The 26,918-nt window shown below is 39.7% G+C and overlaps 2 protein-coding genes across 3 annotated transcripts in view; one reads left to right on the plus strand and one right to left on the minus strand.

The window, feature by feature from the left end:
* Positions 1–514: 514 nt before the first annotated feature.
* LOC124270538 (protein mono-ADP-ribosyltransferase PARP14-like) overlaps positions 515–26,918 on the plus strand; it is a 72,732-nt gene continuing 46,328 nt past the window's right edge. Inside the window, exons 1-5 of one of the 2 annotated variants that reach the window (XM_046705559.1) lie at positions 515–616; positions 12,312–13,630; positions 15,165–15,356; positions 16,805–17,041; positions 23,877–25,076. In XM_046705559.1, coding sequence (XP_046561515.1) covers positions 12,340–13,630; positions 15,165–15,356; positions 16,805–17,041; positions 23,877–25,076 — 2,920 coding nt within the window. In that variant the 5' untranslated portion in view covers positions 515–616; positions 12,312–12,339. Of the gene's footprint in view, positions 617–1,189; positions 1,285–12,311; positions 13,631–15,164; positions 15,357–16,804; positions 17,042–23,876; positions 25,077–26,918 lie in introns of those variants that run through there. The other variant, XM_046705558.1, reaches the window with a different exon arrangement.
* On the minus strand, positions 5,375–6,981 carry LOC124270535. Its single transcript, XM_046705556.1, has 3 exons — positions 6,885–6,981; positions 6,217–6,480; positions 5,375–5,925 (listed from the first exon to the last, which is right to left on the minus strand). The coding sequence occupies exons 1-3, from the start codon at positions 6,979–6,981 to the stop codon at positions 5,375–5,377; spliced, it is 912 nt and encodes a 303-aa protein (XP_046561512.1).

Consider the following 26,918-nt stretch of genomic DNA (forward strand, 5'->3'; position numbering starts at 1 on the left):
CAAATCCCCAGTGTTAAATACGCATAGATGTTGACGATAATTCCCAATCCAGACCCCCGCACCCAAAACACACACACACACTCACTCACTCACTCTCACATTATAATAATGACTTAAATGAAATGAACTTGTAGTTACATGAAATCACTCTTTTGCACTCTACAAAGATCATTTTTGCTCATTTTTTACACAAATTTAGTAACTTCTTCAAGCATCGCGTTGGTATAAGTTTTTCAGTTTTTAGCATTGTTCCGATGAAGTCTCGCATAAGGCAGCATAGTCAAAGGGGGATAACTCTGATATATGCACAAGGATGTCGCTACCAGCTGGATGTTTCACAGGTAACCGTTAGAAACATCCATAATACATAGACGTGTATAAAACATATCTAATAACATATATATCCAAAAACAATGACACTTGTTTCTGTATTTCTATTTACCGAACTTTCGTCAACACTCGCCTCTTTCCGTAATCACTACAGCCTAGTTTCGCTTTCGGTTTGTCAAGTCAGGTGAGGTTATATCATATCAAAAGCGAAAATAGTTTCAAAGAATGGGCCAAACCCAGGCTAACAGAAATCACATCTAGTTATGTGAGGCACAACAGAATTGTGGTAAGTATAATGACCCAATAATATCTCATATTTTGATGAACATATTACCACGTATCTTGCATAGCCTGTGTACAACGAAGTTCTCTGCCGAGTCCTAGGCTGCGATCAACAACAGAGTATGCCAACCAATTCCAAAAGTCAAACATAATTGTGTGTGTGTGTGTGTGTGTGTGTGGAAGGGTGGAGTGGAAGTGGTGTAGAAGCTAGTACTAATGTACAATGTGAATGGTCTCTAATATAATGTACTTTTTTTAGTATCATACACCTCGCGTTGGTATAAGTTTTACAGTTTTTAGCATTTGTTCCGATGAAGTCTCGCATGAGGCAACATAGTCAAAGGGGGATAACTCTGATATATGCACAAGGATGTAGCTACCAGCTGGATGTTTCACAGGTTAGCGTTAGAAACATCCATAATACATAGACGTGTATAAAACAGATTTAATAACATATATATCCAAAAACAATGACAATTGTTTCTGTATTCTATTTACCGAACTTTCGTCAACACTCGCCTCTTTCCGTAATCACTACAACCTACTTTCACTTTCGGTTTGACAAGTCAAGTGAGGTTATATCATAACAAAAGTGAAAATAGTTTCAGAGAATGGGCCAAACCCAGGCTAACAGAAATCACATCTAGTTATGTGAGGCACAACAAAATTGTGGTAAGTATAATGACCCAACAATATCTCATATTTTGATGAATATATTGTCACCTATCTATCTTACATAGCCAACAACGAATTTCTCTGCAAAGTCCTAGGCTAATGCGATCAACAACAGTGTGTACGTACAAGTTTCAAAGTCAAACAGATTTGTTCGCCATATTTATGTAAGCTATGGTAATATCTTGCATCATATAGGAAATGCCAGTTGTTTACGGAAGTGATATCAAGAGGCTAGGTTGCGCGCGCAACCGGTAGGCAGAAGGCAACAATGGCCACCGACAACAATGCGAATCGCTGTAGCATGGAAGTTAAACAATGGTCAGATTATGTGCTGAAGTTATCTGTTGAAGACCGCGAGAGGTATATTTCAAAGCTGACATCTGGTGAGGGTACACGTAGTTTGCCAGACCCCTATTGTTTGGCGAGTGGTTGGGTTGATCTAATTGCCTTTGTGGCGCCGCCATAACATTTACGGACATATATTTCTATCTTGTGGATGTTTTGGTGACAATTCACTCCACGACAGTTTGAGGGCGCATAAATCCTTAAAAGCCGCATTTACGACTTCGTGGAAAGTGGACATGTTTACCCTATCTTTACAATGCAATTGACGACCAGTCACCTTACTGCTTTTTGAAGATCTAAGGTGATTCCATCCCAGCCTTCGCGGACAAAACCACATCAGCCATGGGTTTGTGTCAAGAAATCTGAGGGGACAGTGTTTTGTGCCCACTGCACGTGTATGGCTGGGTAAGTTGTTTTTTTTTATTGTATGTAGTTGCCTATAATTTTCAACAGTTTTACCCAAATAACAGTGTATTTTTAGGATTGAAATATCTCAGATCTAAATTAAAGGATCCATATGTAATGGTTGGATTTTTGTAACAGATTCTATTTTTCATTGTTCCTTTTGAATTCTCATATCCATATCATTGCTTCAATACTTTTTAATATTATATAAAATTTTACAATTTCATCTGTATGGTTCAAAAGGTGTTTTTCACGCTTTTAAGTGTACAGCTACTTCTCAGTTTATATAATTTTTAATATAATAAAACGATATTGTTTGGATATTTCAGACTGGAGAGGTATGCAGTCATGTGGCAGCCCTACTGTTCAAGGTTGATGCAGCTGTGAGGGCAGGATTGACCGCAAAAGCTTGCACCAGTGAAGCGTGCAAGTGGAATGCTGCTTACAGAAAGAAGTAATGCTCTCACTTTTCATATAAAATAATATACTTATTTAGCTTACTGTTCAGCATCATGTACTTTACATATGAAAACCATAGAAAATGGGGACTTACATTCATTATCAATTAGTGTTATATTTATATTGGCAATGAGGTGGCATAATGGTTGAAGTGTCTGCCTAAAACCACACACAGTTGCTCACTCTTACCTCATTATTTCAGCTCCAGCCAACCCCACTGTGTGAGGTTCAGCATCTGTTTGGATCGTCGTCCGGAAGGCAAACACTCCATCTGTGTCAGGAACTGGAAAAGCTCCACTTCCTGATATTGAAACACTGAAGTCGCTGGAAAGTGTATGCCCTAATGCTGTCTTTTTTTTAAGTGTATTCCTCCACTAGATGAAGAGGAAACTGACAGTGCTGAAGAAGATGGCGAGACACATTTGTTCCCCCCAACAATTACAAGTCTTGTGTGTGAGGACAGAATCACTGATGAAAATCTCGAGTCTGTTTGTGAGGAGCAGTGGAACTCTTATCAGTGTGAACCGGCACAGATTAGCAACTTGGAGGAAGTTACCAAGAACCAAGCTATTAGCCCTCTTTGGTTTGAACACTCAGAAAGGAAGAATAACCGAACCAAAGCCCATGATATCTTGGTGATGAAGAAGACCACAGATCCAAAGAACACCATCATGAAGGTAATGGGCTATAACACAAAGGACATCTCCAAGAAAGCTGCAGTTGCCTGGGGCAGTGACAATGAGGCCAGAGCACGTAAACAGTATGCGAAACATCAGACAACACAGCATGCTCAGTTTATGCGGTAGAACAGTGGGGTTACTGATAAGTTTGTAAAACCTTACATGGCAGCATCAAGTGATGGCACTGTTATGTGCAAGTGTTGTGGTAATGGATGCTTAGAGATAAAGTGTCCATACAAGCACAGGGACCATGACATATCCACAGCAGTAAATGATAAGACCTTTTGCCTGGACAAGGACTTACACCTCAAGAAAGGGCACAAATATTACTCACAAGTGCAGCTTCAAATGTATGTGCATGATGTGAACTACTGTGACTTTGTCATTTTACAAATAAGGACATGACAATAGTCCCGTGTGCCCAGGGATGATGAGTTTTGTTCAATTCTCATAGCAAAGTGTGACACATTTTTCTTTAAACACATTTTGCCGAAATTGTTTCAAGGAAACTTGAAAATGCAAAGCCTTGTTTGAGCCGATGTTGTTACAGACACTGGTAATTCAGATATATGGTGCCTATGCCAGCAAGAGGAGTATGGTCGATGATCATGTGTGAGGGAGCCAATTGTTCGTACACTTGGTTCCATTATAAATGTGTCAACATTAGAAGGAAACCAAAGGGTTCTTGGTACTGTCCAAGTTGTATCATGGGATAAAGTTTCATACATGTTCCCAAAGAAATCCCTTCTGGCCAGAACATAAGAAATTTGTTCAAGTATGTGTAAGTGCAGCTATGATTATGTAACCTCTTAGCAAAATTTTCACCATTAACATGGCCAAACTAAAATTTCATTTAAAGGTTAACTGTCAAATGGCTGACATGTGTTGGATTAGCAGACATGTCTTTACAATGGTACTATGTTACAAATATGTCAAGTGTATATGCATGTACACTATAAATGTCCCTCTACTGACCATGCGAAGTCATTAATTGATTGTGGAGACATGCCATCTCGACACACACACATTCTGTCATGTAAAAACCATGCCAGAGGGAAAAACTGATTTATGTATCTTCATATCATTTTGTTATTATATTTGTAATGTTTAATTCAATTGTGTTATCAATCACAAAACACTCAGATGATGTCAAAGAAAATTGTATTGACAATCATATTCTTTTTGTATATTTCAAACATGTCAGCACAAAATGTAATGTTTTCAGTAGACTTCTACATGTCAATCTTCTGTAGGAAGAAACATCACAGTATCAATCACAAAACATTCAGATGTTGTGAAGCAAATTGTATTGGCAATCATAGTCTTTTTGTATATATTTCAACATTTCAACACAAAATGTATTGTTTTCAGTAGACTTCTACATGTCAATCTTCAGTAGGAAGATGTATGACAGTACTATTAAATAACATGTGTTCATTTCACAAGATGCATTTGACAAATGCAATGTTTTTATGTGTCAAACATGCTTGATCTCTGTACATAAAATGAAGACTATTTCAAATGGGGAAGAATACACACTATATTTGCCATTTAATCCTGTGTTTGTTGTTAATTTAAACATTTGAAAAACAATTACTGAAATCAATATGTTACCAAATATCTCATTTAAAATCTTAAACTAAATCAGAATAGTTATCAGGAACATTGGGCCTTATTTGTTTACTGACTGGCTTACAAATTACATTCCAATTGCTCATAGTCATGTAAACCAACACAATAAGTATTTATGAACAAGATTACACTACAGCAAATTTTGATGAAGATTTGACAGAGCACTGCATACAGTCATAATATTGTCAAAATGAGGCACAAGGTTGATCTTCAGGGTGGTGCTCAGAATCTTGAAGTTTTTACTCTTTCTATAGCCCTCTCAACATGTATTCTGGCCCGTGACAGCCTCCTTCCACTTCGATTTCTTTAGGGCTGAGCTGAGATTTCCCCGTGTAAATGCTGGTATGGCAAGCTGCGCACCACATGCAGCAAGGTCATCCAAATAAGGAACCCGCGATCAGCAAGGATCAGATCCCCATGTTCCAGAAGCTGAAGGAATCCTGAGCTGTGTGATGACTTTGTCCGAACCCTTCCACCAAAGGCTCTCGACACAAAGGTGACAGCTCCATGGGGTGCAATTCCTAACAGAAACTTTATAGTGTTATGGCTTTTATAGTTGGACCATGTCATAGCTCGTGCAGTGAAATTGCCAGGCCTCTCAATAAATATTTCCGCGAACAGTCTATAATGACCCTGCACTTTCTGTAAGATTGTTTGATCACTTTGGGCATATTTCTTAATATATCGTCACTTTCAGGCCAATGTATCAGGAATGATAATTTGTGGGCAAGTGGTGGAATGGTCTTACTGATTAAATCATTCACAGTTTGTCTTGACACTCCAAATCTGTAGGCCAAGTCCTGGTCTACTAGATTCAAACGTAGCTTCATCAGCACCAACATGAGCACACTGGCAGGAGTTAGAGTCATCGAGACAGGAAGTATATGTGCACAGAACTGAACTAACCACAAGAAGCTGGCATGACTAGAGATACCTGTGAAAAACAATGTCTTTCCATCCTTCTTGTCTCCTTCCAAAAATCGGTCACTGAACCTACAAGCTCTGAGCTGATGTCTTGTATCCTGTAATTCAGCTTGTAGGTTTTCTACCTCTGTGAGCAGCTGTCTCTTTTCGGCTTTCAGTTTCATGATCACTTCAATGCAGGGGTCATGTAAGTCTAGAAAACAAATTGAATTATTAAATGACTATTTACCGGCCAACCTGAGAAAATACAAACTATGTGAAAGGAGGATGTATGATGAGGGTCCCTTTTGTTAACTTCTTTTCATGTTTGATAACATAGTGGAAAAATACCTATGAAATAATTAGTGAACATTCAAGTTGATAATAAACAACATAATATTTTTGATCATCATTCCAGGTTTCCTTATGGAAAATACTACATTAAGAACTAAAATATGGCTTCCTATATAAATATTTCCATTCATGAAATAGAACTTTCAGATACCTCGTGCAGGCTGATTTTCTTCTTCTTCAACACCTTGTTCACTCTGCTCATTGAGGGAAGAATTGAGTGACAACTCAAGTAGAATTGAGGCAGCATTACTTCTTTCTTGGCTATCCTTGGCTTGTTTGTTCTTGGTATCTTCTCTAATCTGTGCCCTGTGAAAACGATCTTTCCTCGCTTCAGGTGTCATCATGGATGCAGTCTTATATCCCATGTTGACATGTGGAACATAGTCTGGATCACTTGGGTCACTTCTAGCAGATCCTGGAAATAAATTCAAAATCTTAACTGCAAATCACACATTTATATAAAAGAGAAAAATAATGTGAGGATCTTACCTAGATTTCCAAAAATATAGCTTATTTGGCATAACGCTTATCAAAATAAAAAGATATTCTGATCGAAAACTGGACAGTTCTATCAAACCAACATTATTACATTTGATATGTTAGAAAAAATAAAAACATGTTTTAAAATAAATATTAAAACGTGACTATCGTGATATCATTGTTGGGTTCCCCATTATCTTGTTGATGGTTCACAGTACATACTGATATATGAAGCCATAACCCATTTGCCACAACGTATCATCTACAGAATCACAAGACGATGACAATGAAACAATGAAAATTATGGGTTGTTGGCCAAAGAAATGTAAATATTCAAACCTGATGCAAAGTGAACTCCACAAACTCGATCACCATCATGATCAGGCGGCCCAATTCTTGCGGTTGATCGCTTGAAGCCACTTGCGTCTTCTTTCATCGGCAGTCGGAATTCGATGAAATTTCAAGCCTGAACCTTTTTGAAATCTATTCGTGCAACCAACTACCACGCACGACACAACCATGTTACTTAGATTCCAATGTAAGTGATAAATTATGCAGGAGAAATGGATCTTATTCGTATAATGCTAGAACGTCTTCTCGCTAATGCGTTGTCTGCTGTTGTGTTGACACTTTTCTGCCTACCGGAAGTTAGGGTAGGCCACGTGATCAAAACAATGAGGTCACGCTGGCATTTCCTATACCTTATAATGTATCGTATCCTCATAATGCAACATATACCTCATAATGTTATAACACACGTTTGTATGTGCAATAGAAACTACATTGATAGGATCTTATCAAAGGGATTTAATAACCAAGTCCCACTGGCTGATATGAAATATATTTTGAACTTGAATGGACACCAGCCCTTATGGTAAGAAGTTGGAGTTACTTCCCTTGATTGTGTCATCTGCCTTACTAGATTTCAGTCTCTTACAAACAAGGTTAAAATGAACTGCCATCAGATGCAAATAGATATTTTTTAAATTTTTATGGAATATGATAAAAACATTATTGTATGTCAGTTTTCATACTATACACCGTGTCATCCTTCAATGCCCATATCAGCTGCCTTCAGTGCTGTGATGGGTTGATAGGGGGTATGATATGAAGCCTACCATGTGATAACCTCAGACTGTATCACACCTTGATCCTTTACCCACCATATGAACCACCTTCAGTACAGGGGATGACATGGGTGTGATGGGTTGATATGGGGTATGATATAAAGCCTACCATGTGATAACCTCAGACTGTATCATACCTTGATCCTTTACCCACCATATGAACCACCTTCAGTACAGGGGATGATATGGGTGTGATGGGTTGATAGGGGGTATGATATGAAGCCTACCATGTGATAACCTCAGACTGTATCACACCTTGATCCTTTACCCACCATATGAACCACCTTCAGTACAGGGGATGACATGGGTGTGATGGGTTGATATGGGGTATGATATAAAGCCTACCATGTGATAACCTCAGACTGTATCATACCTTGATCCTTTACCCACCATATGAACCACCTTCAGTACAGGGGATGATATGGGTGTGGTGGGTTGATATGGGGTATGATATGAAGCCTACCATGTGATAACCTCAGACTGTATCACACCTTGATCCTTTACCCACCATATGAACCACCTTCAGTACAGGGGATGACATGGGTGTGGTGGGTTGATATGGGGTATGATATAAAGCCTACCATGTGATAACCTCAGACTGTATCACACCTTGATCCTTTACCCACCATATGAACCACCTTCAGTACAGGGGATGATATGGGTGTGGTGGGATGATATGGGGTATGATATGAAGCCTACCATGTGATAACCTCAGACTGTATCACACCTTGATCCTTTACCCACCATATGAACCACCTTCAGTACAGGGGATGATATGGGTGTGGTGGGTTGATATGGGGTATGATATAAAGCCTACCATGTGATAACCTCAGACTGTATCACACCTTGATCCTTTACCCACCATATGAACCACCTTCAGTGCAGGGGATGACATGGGTGTGGTGGGTTGATGTGGGGTATGATATAAAGCCTACCATGTGATAACCTCAGACTGTATCACACCTTGATCCTTTACCCACCATATGAACCACCTTCAGTGCAGGGGATGACATGGGTGTGGTGGGTTGATGTGGGGTATGAATCTATGATATGAAACCTGTCATATGATAAAGGGTTGTATCATTTTCAGGATGTTTTTGGTAGATCTCTTATGTAGATTTCCTAGTTTTGAAATGTTGGGAATGAACTTCAGGGGTTTTCCATTTTCGCTGTGTGTGAAAGTGAAATATTACTTTGATAGTAAAGCTGAAGGGGTTGTTGTGCAGGGGTACTACAGATGTGTATCCCAGGTATGTTCTGTGTACAGAAACACACCCTAGCCAGAATCAGAATACAGAACGTACCTTAGACCCTGAAATAAATATATCCAAGAAAGCCCATGCAAGTCTAGATTATGTGACAAGTCAAGATTTCTGAAAATGAAGAAAGTCTCAGGGTTCCTTTTCATTATATTTCATTTTAAACTTTTTATCTGTAAAGTATGTTCATTTCAGAGACTAGTTGTTAGGTGCGGTGAGGTGAAATTGGGTTTAACGTCGTGCTTGAGAATATTTGCTTATATGACGACGTGCATGTGTGTGTATGTGTAGGTGCGGCTGCTTGTACTAGCCCAGACTTTAGCTGGTTTTACCAGACTTTACCATATTTTAACGTCTTTTGGTATGACGCGGTCGGGGATCGATTCCGCGACCTTCCGCTCTCCGGGCGGACGCTCTAACCACTACACCACGGAGGCGGTCACTGAGAAATAAGCATATGCAGGAAAGAATATTTTGTGATGCACAATACCACTCGCAGTTAGTTGAGTGAGTGAGTTTAGTTTTACGCCGCTTTTAGCAATATTCCAGCAATATCACAGCGGGGGACACCAGAAATGGGCTTAACACATTGTACCCACGTGGGGAATCGAACCCGGGTCTTCGGTGTGACGAGCGAATGCTTTAACCACTAGGCTACCCCACCGCCCCGCAATTAGTTGAACAGGAACAACTACATACTGTTTCGGTTTTGAGTTGTGGAATATGGACTCATCCCCTGTTTAGGGTTCTAGGGTACGTTTCTGTATTTTGACTTTGTTGAGGTACCTGGGGTACATATCTTTTGTACCTTTGCCACCAACAACCCTTTCAAAAGTAAACACTTTAATATGAACAAGTCAGTGGGTCTTCACTGATACAACAGCTGCTACCTGCCACTGAAGGATATTTAGTTTAATAGTTTGTGTGGCTGTGGAGTTCAGTTGAGGTTTGTGTGCACAACTTCAATTTGGTGGGTCGACTTACAAGTCCAACAAGGCAGTATATGTGTATTTCAAACGTAAGGAGGTTTATAAAGATATGTTATTTGTGGGGCATGCAGTTGTACAAGGTACAAGGTGCAACAGTTTGGTTTGCAGAATTGCTTCCCTTGAGCCCATCAGACACCAAGGTTTGTGAGAGCTAGAATATTGCCAAATGCAGAGTAAAACTATACTCACTCACTCACTCTCTTACTCACAACATTTGAACTTCTAAGTGTGTTTTTCTCATTTATGTACACATAGACAAAAGTATCGCAACACCCCATATTTGCTATTGTATCAATCTGTTACCATTTACCATAGCAAAGGAACTTATCCAAACCCCATTTGAACTTACCGTCTGGATGCATTTATCCTCAAGGAATAAATGATGAAATGGCAGGCGCGTGGCAAGATAATTTTTTCATGTAAACCCGATAGGGTGCAATTTTTTTTATTTAGATAGTATTGAGGGCTTCCCCAACCTTTTTAGCAACAATCATGTGTAAGCCTGGGTGGTTTTTTTTATAATGGTACCTACGGCCCTGAACGGCAAATCTAAATGAAAAAAAGATCAGTCATGTGGGCCCTTCCCCATGACCTGAAATTAAACTGACATCAAGCTTGACACCAAGCTAGTCATGCTGCTTTGTGCTCTGGAGATAATAACAGGTGCCTCCTGTCTCGCTCTATGCACTTATTGCATGTATTGTAAGTGATGCCTTTGATTGTAGCATGTTGAAATCTAAAATCAAAGTATGGTGTGCTTGATGGGTAAAAATAATCATCCAAATAAATATGGGGATTAAAAACCATACAGTCCGTTTGTTACAAAATGATACAGATGAATTGCAATCTAACACAAAAACAAATAGACATAAAAGAATCAAACCAACTCGGACGGCAATAAAAACAACAGACCAACTCTAGAAAACAACTGCATCATTTTTGTCACAAAAATAAAAAAGTTGTTTAAGAAACTGTCATTATTTATTTGTGCGTTTTCCAAGTTTGTTACAAGGGCACATTGGCAACTAAAGGAACACCACGACTCATGTAATTAGATGCTTTCCGTTTGACACCATGACTCATGCATGTGACACCATGACTCATGCAAACCACGCTTACACCGACGATGGTACTTCACTTAATTTCTGACTATGTCCCTTAGTCACAAGGGGCGGTGGGATGGCCTAGTGGTTAAAGCGTTCGCTCGTCACGCCGATGACCCGGGTTCGATTCCCTACATTGGTACAATGTGTGAAGCCCATTTCTAGTGTCCCCAGCCGTGATATTGCTGGAATATTGCTAAAAGCAGCATAAAACCATACTCACTCACTCACTTAGTCACAATGAAAACAAAAAGAAAATAACAACCAGTAGACTGTTTCGGACTACTTACATGTCACATTTACGTTGCTTGAAACAACAAAAGTTTCCTTCCATAATCCCGCGTACTCATGTCAGTGAACAGGCCATTTGGAAAAAGTCGCTTCCTTATAGTGATATCATACGGACGTCAACATTGTTATACATACTTGGTATTTTCATTGAGGTGAGGTTATGAATGAAAATACACATGATCAATCTGTCCTGCTGCTTACATTATCTGTTCTTATGCTTTTTTCATATTTTCACAAACTTTTTCACAGGATTATTTTCAGTATTAATATCTTTTGATTTGGGACTAGACAGGAGACCAGTCTAAAATCAAGTGGCACCAATTACGTCATAATCAAAGGGCGGTAACTCTGGCCTGTTTAGCTCGGCAGACAAAGGCCTCATAATGGCATAACATTTTAGCACTTATTTTGAGGGTTATACTTTCATTGTAAGAAAAATGAGTGTATATTTTCAAATATTGATATTAACTAATTAAAAAAATTCACTTTGATTCACATAAGAATAAATGTGATTATTCATGTACACTTCCCCATTAACCTTTATATTTCCCAAGTTTTCATTGCTGAATTCATGTTCATGTTCTGTTTTTGAATCATGCCATCTCATTTTAATTAAATCGATGTACAATGTTATGGGGGTTTATTGATGACTGTTTATATTTACTCATAACTAATGTATTGAAAACATCAAATACATGAATCCCTATCATAAGTTTTAATAATTAATGAATATTTTGTTCAAAATTCATATTATCTCCTCATCACATGAGGTATTTTATCAGATTTAACCTGAGTGAGTGAGTTTAGTTTTGCGCAGTGTTTAGCAATATTTCAGCAATATCACTGCATGGGGACTTCAGAATTGGGCTTCACACATTGTGAGCATGTGGGGAATCAAATCCAGGCCTTTGGCTTGATGAGTGAGTGCTTTTACCACTAGGCGACCCCACCTTCCAGGGATTTAACCTGATAATGCTGTCATGTATTTTCTTTTCAGCTTTAAAGGAGAAAACAACTGAATCACTATGAGTGCCTCTGAACCAACTGGCACATCAGAAAGCTCTATACCACATGGACATGGTCGAGGCCAGCTATATCCTAACCTGCATAATCCCCCGATGCCACAACCGAGCCCTCAATATCGTCCTCATGGTGGACAACATCCAGAATCAGGGGAAGACTTTGGACTGCATGGATCTGGTAGAGGTCAAGTGTATTCAAATAAATTGCAGAATTACCCTTACAAGATCGACTATCCAGTCCCTGTCCATTCTCCTGGTGTACAACATCAGTGTTACCATTGCAACAGTTCTACTCACAGTCATCCTGGTGGTAACACACATTTGCAACACCATGATATGCAGTCTTCATACAGCCAGCCAAGACCAACTGTTCCCTGTCAACATTACCCACCCACCTTTACCCACACTCACAACCAGGGTATCAGAAATCCTGCTGTCTGCTACCAACCCTACCCACAGCCTTCTCAGCCTCCGCAAGCTCAACAGCCTTGGCTATACCCTCCATATACATGGCCAAGGGACACTATGCAAAACCAAGTGATGTTTAGAGCTCCTCAAAATCATCATGGACAAGCATCAGTGCAAGGCCATTATGGCTTTCAGAGTCCAGAGACAGGGGCCACTCCTTACAATGGCGGCCAATTCCCACTCAGGATGATGACCTCAGCTGAGCAAAATGTATCACATGGATGCATATCAGGACAAAGCCAGGACAAACTGAGGACTCAGCAAGGTATTCTGGATTCCGGTAGTACTAAGGCAGAACCTATTCTGATTGACCAGCCAAATCCAGACTCAATGACTCCTATGTTAAATCCACAACCTTCTTGTCCTGAAGGATCAACTGTCAGGAAGGAAAGCAGGAATGACTATACAGGAGATCTTGTAGACTGTTTTGAAAAGCTAGGGATTGATCCACATGTCAAAGATAACAGGACCACGGCACACGGAAAACAGACTTTCACAGTAGGTTCAGCAGAGATAGAATCCCATGAGAAAAGACAGACAGAATCCCATGAGGAAAGACAGAAAGAATCCCATGAGGAAAGACAGAAAGAATCCCATGAGGAAAGACAGAAAGATTCCCATGAGGAAAGACAGAAAGATTCCCACGAGGAAAGACAGAAAGAATCCCATGAGGAAAGACAGAAAGATTCCCATGAGGAAAGACAGAAAGATTCCCACGAGGAAAGACAGAAAGAATCCCATGAGGAAAGACAGAAAGAATCCCATGAGGAAAGACAGAAAGATTCTCATGAGAAAAGACAGACAGAATCCCAGGAATGGCACAATGGTAAGATACAGAATCCTTTGGTTTCTTATTTAACACTGACTAATTTATTCCAGAATCCGATTGTTTACTTTTTTTCTTGTAATTATTTGTCACTATTATTACACGTAATACACAGATTCAGATAAACATATTTTAGTAATTATTACTGAATATCATAGCAATTATTCCACGGTTTTCAATGTTTGTAAAGAGGCCATAGCAACATGATGTTATCAGTTGTTCAAGACATTTTGATGATTTAATGATATTCTGATAAAAGAGTAACTGAGTCAATGTCTCCATTTGAGATGAGGCAAACACTCATTTTTCAACAGTTTCGGGGGAACTTTTATACTTTGAATACACAATGCCATTTCAAAAGGAGTCAGATGTAACACTTGAAATCTGGGAATACACTTTTGGGATTCAAATCCACGCTCTCTAAGTCAGGCACCTAATCGCCAGTGCACAAAGTCGGGCATCTAACTTGCGTGGGTTAGATCGCTGACTTTGTGCACTGGCGATTAGGTGACTGACTTAGAGAGTGTGGATTCGAATCCTGTATGGGACTTCAACCCAACAAAAGTACTAGAATCTGTACTTTACTGGGAACGTGTATTCCCAGATATAACGTGTGTAGCTTACATTACTTGATCTGTAATGATCTGTAATTTCTCTTTGCAGGTAGGTTGTTCTTTAAATATACTCATGGAAATAAATAATGGAACACCTGAAAGTACAAGTGTTCCTTTATTCTTTCACAGGTTTCCTCACACGCTTTGTATTGCACTGTGACTGAAATTCTGGAAAAGAATAAAGGAACACTTTCAGGTGTTCCATTATTCGTTTTCATGAGTATATAGTTGACAAGTAATAACAGTTACTGTATTTACACTCACATAACCTTGATTTGTGGATATAAGGCAAGTGCAGTGAAAATAATATTTAAATGCACGATTTCATTTTGTATGCTCACTGATAATTTTATTCATTGATTCAGCAAATTGAAAATGCCTAATATTCCACCGTGAATAAAACGTTTGTTTACCGAAGCCATTTACAATCATCACCCATTCGTGTGCCCACAAAATGTGACGTCACCTTGTTTCGTTGATTACGTAGTTGGTTACTGTATATCACTATGTATGACAGACCATTGCAGTAAGTATTGACACCTAGGAAAGTAGACGAGATGTGACATGGTTGGTGCCTACGGTATCTTATTTACTTGACATTTTGTAAAAATAATATTTGATATTGGTGGCATTAGTGATCTTGAGCTATTTATCTCAGTGCTGAACAATTAGATTTAGTGTATTTACGTGTAATGCAGAGATTCGGAACATTTTTGTCAGCGAGGCGTTGCATTGTGTGTACATCAAAAGTACCACTTCTTGACTTCATACGAGACTTAATTTACAAGATAGCATGATAATTACCGCGATCCACAAATCAAGGTTATCCACGAAGTTAGGTTACGGTTCTGTAACTGTTAAGATATGAAAGTCATGTGTGATGGAAAGTCTCACTAGTTCATGTATCATTGGTTTGACAGCTAAAGCCAGTCACCGTGTAATGGAGGTCTACAACGACAGGTTCCTGCTGTCTGGATTGACAGAGAAGATGGGAGATGACACCCTACAGAACTATGCTGAAATTACTAGTGGATACGAAGTAAAGAAAACAGAATATTCGACTGATCTCTCATGCGTTGTTGTTACTCTTGACCAAGTGCTTAATGATGAAGGTGATTTGAGTTTATAGAGTTACTTTGTTCATAGTGTTAATTTCATTCATAAATTGCTTAATTATATAGTTTGTGAAAATTGGGTTATTTCATCTGTATAACACTATACATGGGGGTAGTTCGCACTGTATTTCTATTCTAAGATGGCAAATTTAATACTTACCAATACATCCAATACACAAAAACAAATAGGAAAACGATGTTGTTGTGACCTAAATTAACATCGTCAATCAAGGCTAATTGGGGGTGGTGGGGTAGCCTAGTGGTTAAAGTGTTGGCTCGTCACACAGAAGAACCGGGTTCGATCCCCACATGGGCACAATGTGTGAAGCCCATTTCTGGTGTACCCCACCATTATATTGCTGGAATATTGCTAAAAGCGGCGTAAAACCATACTCACTCACTCACTCAAAGCTAATTGATGTTGAACTACATGCTACCAATGCTTCAATCTTAAAATATATGTTACCAATAAAACAAATGAACTAAATGATTCTAGACGTTTTACCTACAGGTTAAACATCTTTTCTCTCTTGTTTGAATTAAATTTGTGATTCTCATAACAGGACAATATGAGTGTGCCATTATCTAGATCAAGCTGTCTTGTCATGTGACATTCCACTGATGCATTGTGGGACTATGGGTGTAGGCCTAGTTAATGAACATTGTCATACTGCTGTTTAATTGTGAGTCAAGCTGAGGCTTTTTTCCATCAAATAAAGTTAAACGTAATGTTCCACCAGTGATGAAACTGGATGCTAACCGACTTAGTTGCACTTTAGGAGACTTTATCAGTCAATGACAACTGGAAAGATTCAGTACGGTTATCAAGGGTACATATCATTACGAGGGTCAGACTAGAATGGTGTGGTGATGTCAGTTCAGTGTGACATGATGCAAAAAGTTAACTTTATCACGTGATAAAATACTGTTGGTGCCTTTTAGTGAAGCATCTAAGAAGTGACTTTCTAGCTCATGAAGATGAAGTTCAGTTGTAGGGCTTTGTTGGTTAATGAAACTTAAAATCATATTCAAAGTCTGCTGAACTAATCAATGTATTTTTCAGATAAAGTGTTTTTTTAAATGTCCCAAGCAACATAAAAAATTCAAAATGGCATATGCAGCAATCCAGTTTTTTTCATATAGCTTGAACATTGCAGAGTTTGAATTAAAATAACAAATAATTCTATTTACTAAATACTTTTAAAAAGAGCATGCAAAATTTCTGGGATCTTCCTGAAATGGTAATGAAGAATCTGTTTCTGTTCTTCAAAGTTCTTGCAGGTTCCTTGGTGTTCGTATATGTTACTCCTTTATAAATATGAATTATAGTCATAACCTAAAATTTCAGAGTTTCAACGTATTACCTGTATTGAAAGATGCTGGAAGGTCGAGTACATCAAACCATTTTTTATGAAACTGAACACCATCAATCTATATTGTTTCAGATTGGAGTCTTTGCAGAAAAAAAATTGCTTATAAAAAGATAGAGGGCAAGGAATTGAGGTTCTCACACATTCCTCTTGCACACAGGATATGTGTGAGGAAAAAGGACAGCATGATCGAACACGATAGTTTGAAAGAATATTTTTCAAGTCGAAGGTCTGGAAACAAGTCTGGATCAAGAGTGACGGAAGTATTGACAACAGACCATTTAGTTGTTGTTACATTTGAAGATCATTCTGGTAAGTTGATAAAGTCAAATATGTAAGATGACAAAACAATTAAGAATGGCATAGAAGTGTTACACGGAAAGGGAGGAAATTTATGGATGTCAACACAATATTTCGGATTATATTCTTACTCTTTCATCAGGTAATAAATGCTAGGACACAGACAGCTTATATATGTGCATGTGAGAACAACAATACTGACAAAACTTGCCCTTATTTTTTAAACTTATCCTATCTCACAGATTGTACTCTTATGATCGACAGTTCAGTTGAAACAACCGTAAACAAAGTTTCTGTCCCCTCTTGAACCCTTCGCCTGAACACATCCCTCGGCTCCTTGTTCCTTGACAGCCTGGTAGCCCCTGAGAAGCATGCAGTCTGTGCTCTGATGGGTCAGGTGACTCCTTTGTCTTTTTCTCTTTCTTGTCACACTAGCGTGCTAATGTGCTGTTTATTGGCTGACACCTAGTAGCTGTTGAGAGTCCATATAGTCATGGAGAAAGAAGATAAAACATCCAGGAAAAGTAAAGATTCACCAGATGTAAGAAGAACTTTTTCAAGCTCGGATCTGCTCTGCTCATGAATTGACTGGATTGGACTTTGCGTGGACTGTTATGTGCAGTTTTTGTGTCAACCTCAACAATGATTTCACCAATGTTGGCTCTAGACGTCTGGTGGCCAGAGATAGGAAGAGATCCGAGGATTCAGGATCTTTTGCATCAAAGAAGACCAAGAAGGACAGACCAGTCAAGAAGGCTCCTTGAGTCTCTCTTTCCACCTCTGAACACCACGATTTCCTCGACACTCCTTTGGATTCCTAACTGAATGAGAACCTTTGCCGACTTTTCCATCCATCAGATGCCGCCAAGAACCCACCAGACACCAGACCCCTACATTGCTGCTGATTTGTTGATCACTTCCAGGCCGTTCCAACTGAACTTACTGGTCTCCTGGGACCATTCAAGGGACACTCAAGCTCATAATAACTTAGACTTTGACATGTTGGTGCTAGCCATGGCAATGTCCCTAAAGCAAGTTCAACACCCAGAGACGGCAACATCACAGAACCATGAGATTCAACCATTGACTTTACCGGTTTCACCAGTCAATGTTCAGCGATCTTCCTCTCCTTCCCCCCTCTTACTCGGAGGATCTCTCTACACCGGAAGGGAGCATCAAGCTGGTTGATACTACCCACATGCTGACCTGGATAGTGGACAACCTTCAGTTTACCAGAAGCAAGTCTGCGGATGACCTGCTGACCAACTTTGCAATGAAGCCGCCTTCATGAACCTCAACACAGTTAAAAGCGTTTTTTCTGCACCACTGTTCATTCTAACCGATGCTCATGTACAAGGGTTCACGACGATGATCACATCCCCACTGGTGAATGAGGACATGTTTAAGCTCTGCCCTAAGTGTAATAACTCGCCATACCTCATTAAAGATCAGGAGATCAGTCATATGATACCTCAATTCGCATGACCCTGTCCCCTCTCAACCTGATCCTCTCGGCGACGGAAGCTGTAGCCATGGCAATGGTGTATGCAGCTACTCGGAAGCAAGCCCACATCCGAGGAGCGATGGCAGTCATGATCGAACACTTCCAAATGGTGTTGGACCAGATGTCAAACTTTTTTGGGTACCTTACAGCCATCAAAGACATAGGCTGCTCAGTCACTCCTCCTGGGATGACCGCTAAAAAGTCGAGCTCTTCTGTCAACCTTGGTCCAGTCCTTTCCTCTTCAATGGCGTCATCGGAGGTGTACCGACTAAGGTTGACTGGAATACACAGTTCCAGGTGTCGGTCGAACTCTTGACACAAATAAAGTTCCAATTCGAAGAGTCTTCACGATGAAGATGTATGGCGCAATATACCCGTCGAACTGATATCTCTGGGATTCCTTTCAGAATAGGCCTCGTTCCGACCCAGACCCAGGAATCGGGCCAGAGCCACAGCCAGTAGCAGAGGTGGACATAACCCTGATGCAGCTCGAGGAGCTGGTGCCAGCAAAAATGACTGTCTGAGAGGATTGCACAACTGGGACCTTCCGCCCCCCCCAGCCGTCTCTTTCACCAATTCACCAATAGGTGGACGAATTGGTGTATATGCTCGCAAGTGCACAATCTTGGTCCTATCTTGGGAGAACCCTTCATCACATCTACGCTGACGCATGGCAACAAACTACCCATCATAGGATTATCACCTCTGCCCCACAATCCAGTTCGTCGAACCTACCCTTCAGCACAGATACAAGTTGCTCAAACCACCACAGGTACATTACTAGAGAAGCTAGCAATTGAGTCTCGCGGCCCTTCGCCTGACACCCCTGACTTCCATTCGCCAATCTTTCTTGTCCCCAAGAAGGATTCGGACAAGCTCCCTTTGATCTTCAACATGAAGGTCTTCACCGTCACTTACCTTCAACCGCCGCCATACTTCAGAATGATCTCTATCGCCCTGCTCCAAACGATAATCAAGCCATGGGACTTCATGATCAGTCTCAACCTTCAAAATGCTTACCTACACATGCCAATCTTCTTGGACCATCGCAAGTACCTGTGGTTCTCCCTCCTTTGGGCATCAGATCTACTTTACCTGGTTCCACACTGGGGCAGTGCAGTACAGTCACCTTGAGTGACTTAATCATAGACTGAGAGACCAGTCTTATACTCTGATGCAGAGGTGATTGACACTCCTACTCACTGACCTCTACTTGTTGAACAATTACATCAGTAGAGTTTGAACACCGAATTCAAATTGATTTCGATGCGTTCCACTCCTAGTTGCCGGGCACATCACTGACTAAGCTTATGCAAAGGAGCGACGGTCATTTGATGTCACCCGGGAACCAAACGTTAAACAGTTCAGTGTCTGTATGGTGATTTTAAGAGATGGTTTCGAAGCAGGGGCTGGCTAGATTAGGGTTGCAAGACTTTAATTTGCTGGGGCTTACTGGAACTCAGGGCAAGGCATGGTTTACATGCTGAGCTCTTTTTCTTCAGATAAATATACAGCAGAAAACACATTCTTCAGGAGCTCCCACTCCCTTGGAGTTTTTGTGCTGAGTAAGCCAAGGGGTTTTGGGGAAGAAGTACAGGAGTTATGCAGTCAATCAGAAGATTGTATTCATAACAGGCCTCCTTATGCATATCATTACATCACCATGGATGTTATCAACTCAGACAGAGGGTAATCTGTTGCCCACTGTCCAACCGTGGGATAAGTACAATCCATGAGGTGGGAAAAATTTAAATATTTATAAATTTTAACTATAAATTGTATGTTTAGAATAATTAACCTATCTCACGCGATGGATTCCCGCCCGACCAACCCTGCTGCACAGATTACGACAATTGCCCCAAGATGAGAATGACAAAGGACTCACATGACCCTTCGTAGCACAGGATGCATGCTTCTCAGGAAGCTACCAGGCTGTCCATGAACAGGAGCAGTGAGTGTGTTCAGGCGAAGGGTTCAAGAGAGGCCACAAACTTTCATTTCCACTCAACTGTCGATCATAAGAGAGAGAGTACTATCCATCAGGTAGGATATTATAAATATGCAGTTTATAGTTAAAATTTTGTTTATTACAGATCAGTTCTTATTTCCTATCAGTACTAATTAATTCCAGGATGCCTTGTGAGGATGAGGCTGAGTAATAACTAGCTGCGCCTGACAGGCAGCATGAGTTGAATACTCCCCCCAGGGAGTTGAGCTGGTTAAAAGAATGCCAGAAAAAAGACATCTGTTGATCATGGGAACACCCAAGCTTTGTGGATATGGGCGCTATATAAATATCCTACAATAATTTTACTTTTTGATTGGTTTTGCCAATCAGTGGCAATAAACTACCTGCTTCCATTGTCAAGTGTCCACCTTCATTGTCATTGTTATCAGGGTTGCCGCGGGTTGGGCAGTATACACCTGGTATCATCAGTATTTGATAGTGATTCATAAACCAATGCTGTGTCATGATGTACCAATTGTCGGAGCAATGCTCATGATGTCACTAGATTTTCTGGTCCAGACTCGAATTTTTACAGATCGCCCTCACATGGATGGTTATTGTGTTGCCTAGTGTGGCATTAAACAAACAAACAAACCCATGCTCAGGGTAGATAGTCCTATTTTCAGTGAAACATATTGCACTTTAAACAAAAAAGTAAATCAAATAAAGTGAAATTAAGATTGCGAGTCCTCATAATTTTACCTTGCCAATTGAACATTTAAATCTCTGAATTTTATGCAACTTAGGATAAAAGTTGTTTAACAAACGATCATAGATTCAAGTTGCTATTATTGGTTTGTATTACAAGGGGGTAAGCACATTATATGAAACACCGAGAACAAGTAGGGTTGGTCTAAGTTAACGCTCATCACGTACCGCACATGCATTTGCTTCACTGCTCCATCTACTGCACTTACCCCCTTATAATACAAACTATTAAGGCCAGACCAATTTTATTTCTTGTTTAACGGATTTTTGTCCTCAGAAAACCTAAAGGCAGGAGGGAAAATAAATAAATAAATAAAATCACCAGTCAAAGTAATATTCCATCTAAATACTCAAAATATTTTACTTTTGGCAATTTATGAAGTGTATATGGGGCAAAAAACAATCTAAAAAACATTTTTCTTGTAAGTTTACATTTTTGCCCGATAAAAACATTAGGATTTTATTTTTTGAGCAGGGAAAATTAGTTTTTATTTTTTTTCTTATTCTTGAAAATATATGACAGGCGGATCCATAAAACAAGAAATAAAATTGGTCTGGCCTAATAGCGATTTGAAACTATGATCATTTGTTAAACAACAGACTATAGTATTTGGCGATAATTGTATAATCAACTTTTTCCTTTGGATGTGTAGAAAGATTTGTTCTCGCCTTTATTATCACTTTGGTTGTTCTCACATATACATATATAGGCTTCTTCCTGGCTCCACCTGATGAAGGATTAATAGTATACCCCAAAGCACTGTGTTGCTCAAAATATAGAAGTTGATATCCTTATATCTCCCACATTATGTAAGATACTGGGCACATATTCTTGAAACGTTCGTAGCCTTAAGAATTCTTAACTTTGATCGTAGCCAATGTGTTAAGTATGGGCTTAAGAAGTTCGTAGGGCTTAAGAAGTTTTGAGAATAGCTAGCCTGATGATGATGCATAATTGGTTGAGGAACCATTTGCAGTTCACATGCTTGTGCCAACCAATTATGACATCCCAATTTGTTCAAGAGCTGCGAGTCTGATTTTCAATTCAGCTGCGCAACAGTTGAACAGACAAGAAACTATCTTTGATTATTACTCACCTGTTATTGGAAAGACAAAGTGGAACTGAATTTTATATTGGGTAGCCAGTAGTGGGTCTCAACAATGTGTTCTGTTTTTACAAATATCCTTAAATTTTTACCTTGATTTGACTGTTGCAAATGACCGCCTCCGTGGTGTAGTGGTTAGAGCGTCCGAGGAGAGCAGAAGGTCGCAGGCTCGACCCCAAAGCGTCATACCAATAGACGCGTTAAAATATGGTACTTGTTGGTCCCCTGCCTTGGCGCTCGGCAAGGACTGGGCTCACTCACTCACTCAACTAACTGCGAAAGTGGTATTGTGCATCACAAAATATTCTTTCCTGCATATGCTTATTTCTCAGTGACCGCCTCCGTGGTGTAGTGGTTACAGCGTCCGTCCGGAGAGCGGAAGGTCGCGGAATCGATCCCCGACCGCGTCATACCAAAAGACGTTAAAATATGGCACTTGTTGGCCCCTGCCTGGCACTCGGCATTAATGGGTACAACAAGGACTGGTCGGCTCGGAGTCAGTATAATGTGTCTGAGTGGGCTATTCATGCTTCACTGTGGCATTGTATCTCAGTGGGCTAGCACTATAAAACCAGCTTAAGTCTGGGCTAGTACAAACAGCCTCACATACACACACACGCATGCACGTCGTCATACGAGCGAAATATTCTCAAGCACGACGTAAAACCCAATTTCACCTCACCTCACCTTTGCAAACACTTGGTCATAACTTAGAAATGCATGTTCAAAGTGTAATGCAATTGTTATATGTGTGGTTAGTTGTGGGGTCAACACAAAACGTCTAATGCTTTTTCCAACCTATTATGGTATGTGAATTTGCTCAAGAGGTTTTAAATTAAAAAATGTTGAAAATGTTTTGTTAAGGTTTGAACTTTTCACTGCACAGATGAGCTACAGTGTTATGTGGCACATGTATTCAGGGCTTTCATGACACCGAAATGTGCATCCAGTACACACAAAGGTATAGAATGGAAGCAGCAAATATATCTATCTATCTATTTATATCTATCTGTCAGAACTCACAAAACACTATGAACCACCACGACAACTATGATCTGCAGACCTCTGTCTCCTCTGTGTGTCAAAGCCAAAGCTTAGATGGTTTGGGAAAAGATGCTTTTCCTTCAACACAGCAACATTGTGGAATAAACTGCTTGTGACTTGAAAAGAATTGAAAGTCTCAGCACTTTCAAAAGGGCTTTAAAGACCTACCTGTTTAAACAGTTTTACAACTCTGCCTAATCTACAAATTACAAACTTTGTAAATACCAGTGGACTTTGTTAGCGCTATGAGCATTCACCTAGTGAATGGAGTTTAGCGTATTATAAATGCACTTAATGATACATATTCATTGTACCAAATTCTTCACAAGAAATATGAAGGCTCTGTGATTACTGTACCATTTCATTACTTTACAGGACCCTCATATTTCCTGTGTGGACCCAAGTAATTATTACTTGGTGGTCCAATAGACCCCTAGTTTTGTAGGTCAAGGTCAAACCATGTTTCTGTATTTCCAGCTGTGGAGAATGTGCTTGCTCATGGAACGCACAGTATCTCTGGTCAATCATTCAACATATCTGTCTATTATGACAACGTCGGACATGTACAGGAAAGTTCCAAAGTCAGCACAACTAGAGTGTATACTAAATTGTCTCGTCATGAGATTGAGCTGCTGGAGGTTTCTGGGCTGTTGCACACTTGGTTGAAGGAACTGACTCATTTGGATGAAGCATCAGTTGACGACAAGGACAAAGTCAAGCTGAAAGGCACAGAGACAGATATCAAAGCTGTTGAAGACAAGATTGATCAGTTTAAAAACCTAATTGTCGACAGATCTATTGAATGTTCTTCGGCTAAGATGGAATACCTTCTGAGTTTAGATGGAAAGGCTCACACTCTTGCAGGAATGAAGGAAAAGAAGATACAAAGCATTTGGTTCAAGAATAATGGAATGCTTAAAGTGTTGGCCAGATCAAAAGATGACTTTAAATGTATGATGTCATGGATTACCAAACACATCTTTGAAATACACCATGAGGTTTCTGAGGAAAGTCAAGATATAATTGAGGAAAGACTTGATGTTTTGAGAAGACGCTGTGTGAATGACTATGGAGAAGGAACGTTTTGTTTGGACTACACACCCAGAACCAGAAGTATAATAGCTGTAGCACAGCATGAGGTCAAATTCCAAATAGGAGAAGAGTTAAAGAAGACCTTCCCAAAACCCATCCCAATTGTGAACAAAGAAATGCAGTTGCCACAACACATACAACAATTCATGAAGAAATACAAGGCTGAACTGATTAGCAAAATTGGAAAGGTTGAAATCATTTGGCGGAAGGACAGCATCGGGCTGCATGGGAAAACTGAATCAGTCCAATATGCCATGCAAGAACTTGAAAAGATCAAGAAGCCCATTCATGAAAGTGACTTTTTATGTATGGATATGAAGATTCCTTTAGATGCAGCAATGTTAGATTGTTTCAGTAACTACGTAGAAAGAACTGAAAGATGCATCATAACATGGCAATTTGTGAGACATCCAGAATTGTTTGGAGCTGTAGGAAGATCTGTGGAATCAGTCAGACATGATCCAGAAAACCCAAGACATGACAATCATCAGCAAAAGAGAGAAACTGACAGAAATGAAGCATCTGGTGGTCACAGAAGTGGTAATGCACAGAAGAAATGTGGACCAAGCTCAAGGCGAAACCGAAGTAAGTCTTATGATTAAAGTCACATGATCACATTCATGCTCATATTTCCCAGTAGCATTGCTTTTATGTCTTGTGACCCTGAAACAAGTGCATCCAATGCAGGACTGGGAAGTCTAGATTACTGCAGTTTCGGGAATATGAAGAAAGTCTCTGGGCTGCTTTGTATTTTTTTAATTGAGATCATTTAGAAAATATGTTCATTTAAGGGACTTGATGTTAGTGTGGTAATAAATACTTAGAACACTGATACTGTGTTTTGGTTCATCGATGTAGGGAGGAAAAACCAATGTGCAAAATGTTTGAATATGCATTTAAAAATAAGCTTCATGAACTAAGTTAACCACTTCTTTCAAAAATGAAATGTTTTTGTTCCCTATCAGTTTCCATGATAATAGATCAATTTCATGAAAAACTTTAAGTTGCCATTGGGATTAGACACCACAAAGTCTGCAGTGGAGATTAACAAAAGTATTCTTCTGCCATGGCAACATGGAAGAAAATTTACGAAATTAACATGTTAATGTTTACTTTTGACTAAAGGACTATAGTTTATGCATTTATGACCATTGAAATGTGAGTTTTTGGCAGTATGGTTCATGTTATTTTAATTTATATGTATACTGTGATCGGCTTTTAGAAACAAGGAGTATGGTTTTTTTTGTTCAGGGCTATGGTTTTTGTTCTCATAATAGGCCAATCAACCTGGGGGAAACACTACTTAAGGGATTGATAAATGTGATCTAGCATACTACTTGACCAAAGATGTGCATTCAGGGAACATATTTCACATGCATCACGACCGCCTCCGTGGTGTAGTGGTTAGAGTGTCAGCCCGGGAGAGCGGAAGGTCGCGGGTTCGATCCCCGACCCCGTCTTACCAAAAGACGTTAAAATATGGTACTTGTTGGTCCCTGCCTGGCGCTCGGCATTAATGGGTACAACAAGGACTGGTCGGCCCGAAGTCAGTATACTGTGTCTGAGTGGGGTATTCATGCTTCACTGTGGCATGGTATCTCAGTGGGCTAGACACTATAAAACCAGCTTAAGTCTGGGCTAGTACAAGCAGCCACACATACACATACACACGCATGCACGTCGTCATATGAGCGAAATATTCTCAAGCACTACGTTAAACCCAATTTCACCTTACCTCACCTCACATGCATCACACAGGACCAACTAAGAAATGTTCACAGAGATAAAAATAGAGTTCTTGAATATTTTTTATAACTCATACCATCAAACCAGGTTTGTAAATATTTTATGTTCTGTGAAATGAATGTTGGCCACAGTTCAAATAGGTAAGCACATGTGGACCTTGGTGAGTTTACAGTTCAGTACAATACCTCATTTCATTGCTTTACATAACCTCTTATTTCCTGTTAGGATCTGTAAAATTAGTAATTCGGTATCCTCCTGATCCCAGGTTTTGGAGGTCAAGGTAAAACTCTGCAATGCCCTCAAAGTGGCAAATAGGACTTTTCAGCGTTTAGGTTGTCATTATGATATGTGATTAGGCTTTTTAAGGTTATTACACAGGATCTAAATGCTTATAAGCAGAAATACTTGAGAGTTTTTGATAGGATATTAAGCTTAGAAAGAACATCTGTCCTCTCAATCAAAAGTTTAAGCTCACCAGTAGTGAAAAATGGCAATCATCATTGAAGATAAATATATGACCATCTGGGTGTATAACAAAATAAAGCAAATTTCCTTGAAAGAAAACATATTAAGTTTCCAGAATTATGTTTAAATAGTTCTATATAGGCTTAGCTCACCTGAGTAAGTGTCCCTTGTCCATTGTCCATTGTAAACTATTTCTCATCAATTGTTTTCAGAAGG

Source organism: Haliotis rubra, unplaced genomic scaffold (assembly GCF_003918875.1).
Source record: "Haliotis rubra isolate DU_JTF1 unplaced genomic scaffold, ASM391887v1 Scf1524, whole genome shotgun sequence".
Taxonomy (NCBI): domain Eukaryota; kingdom Metazoa; phylum Mollusca; class Gastropoda; order Lepetellida; family Haliotidae; genus Haliotis; species Haliotis rubra.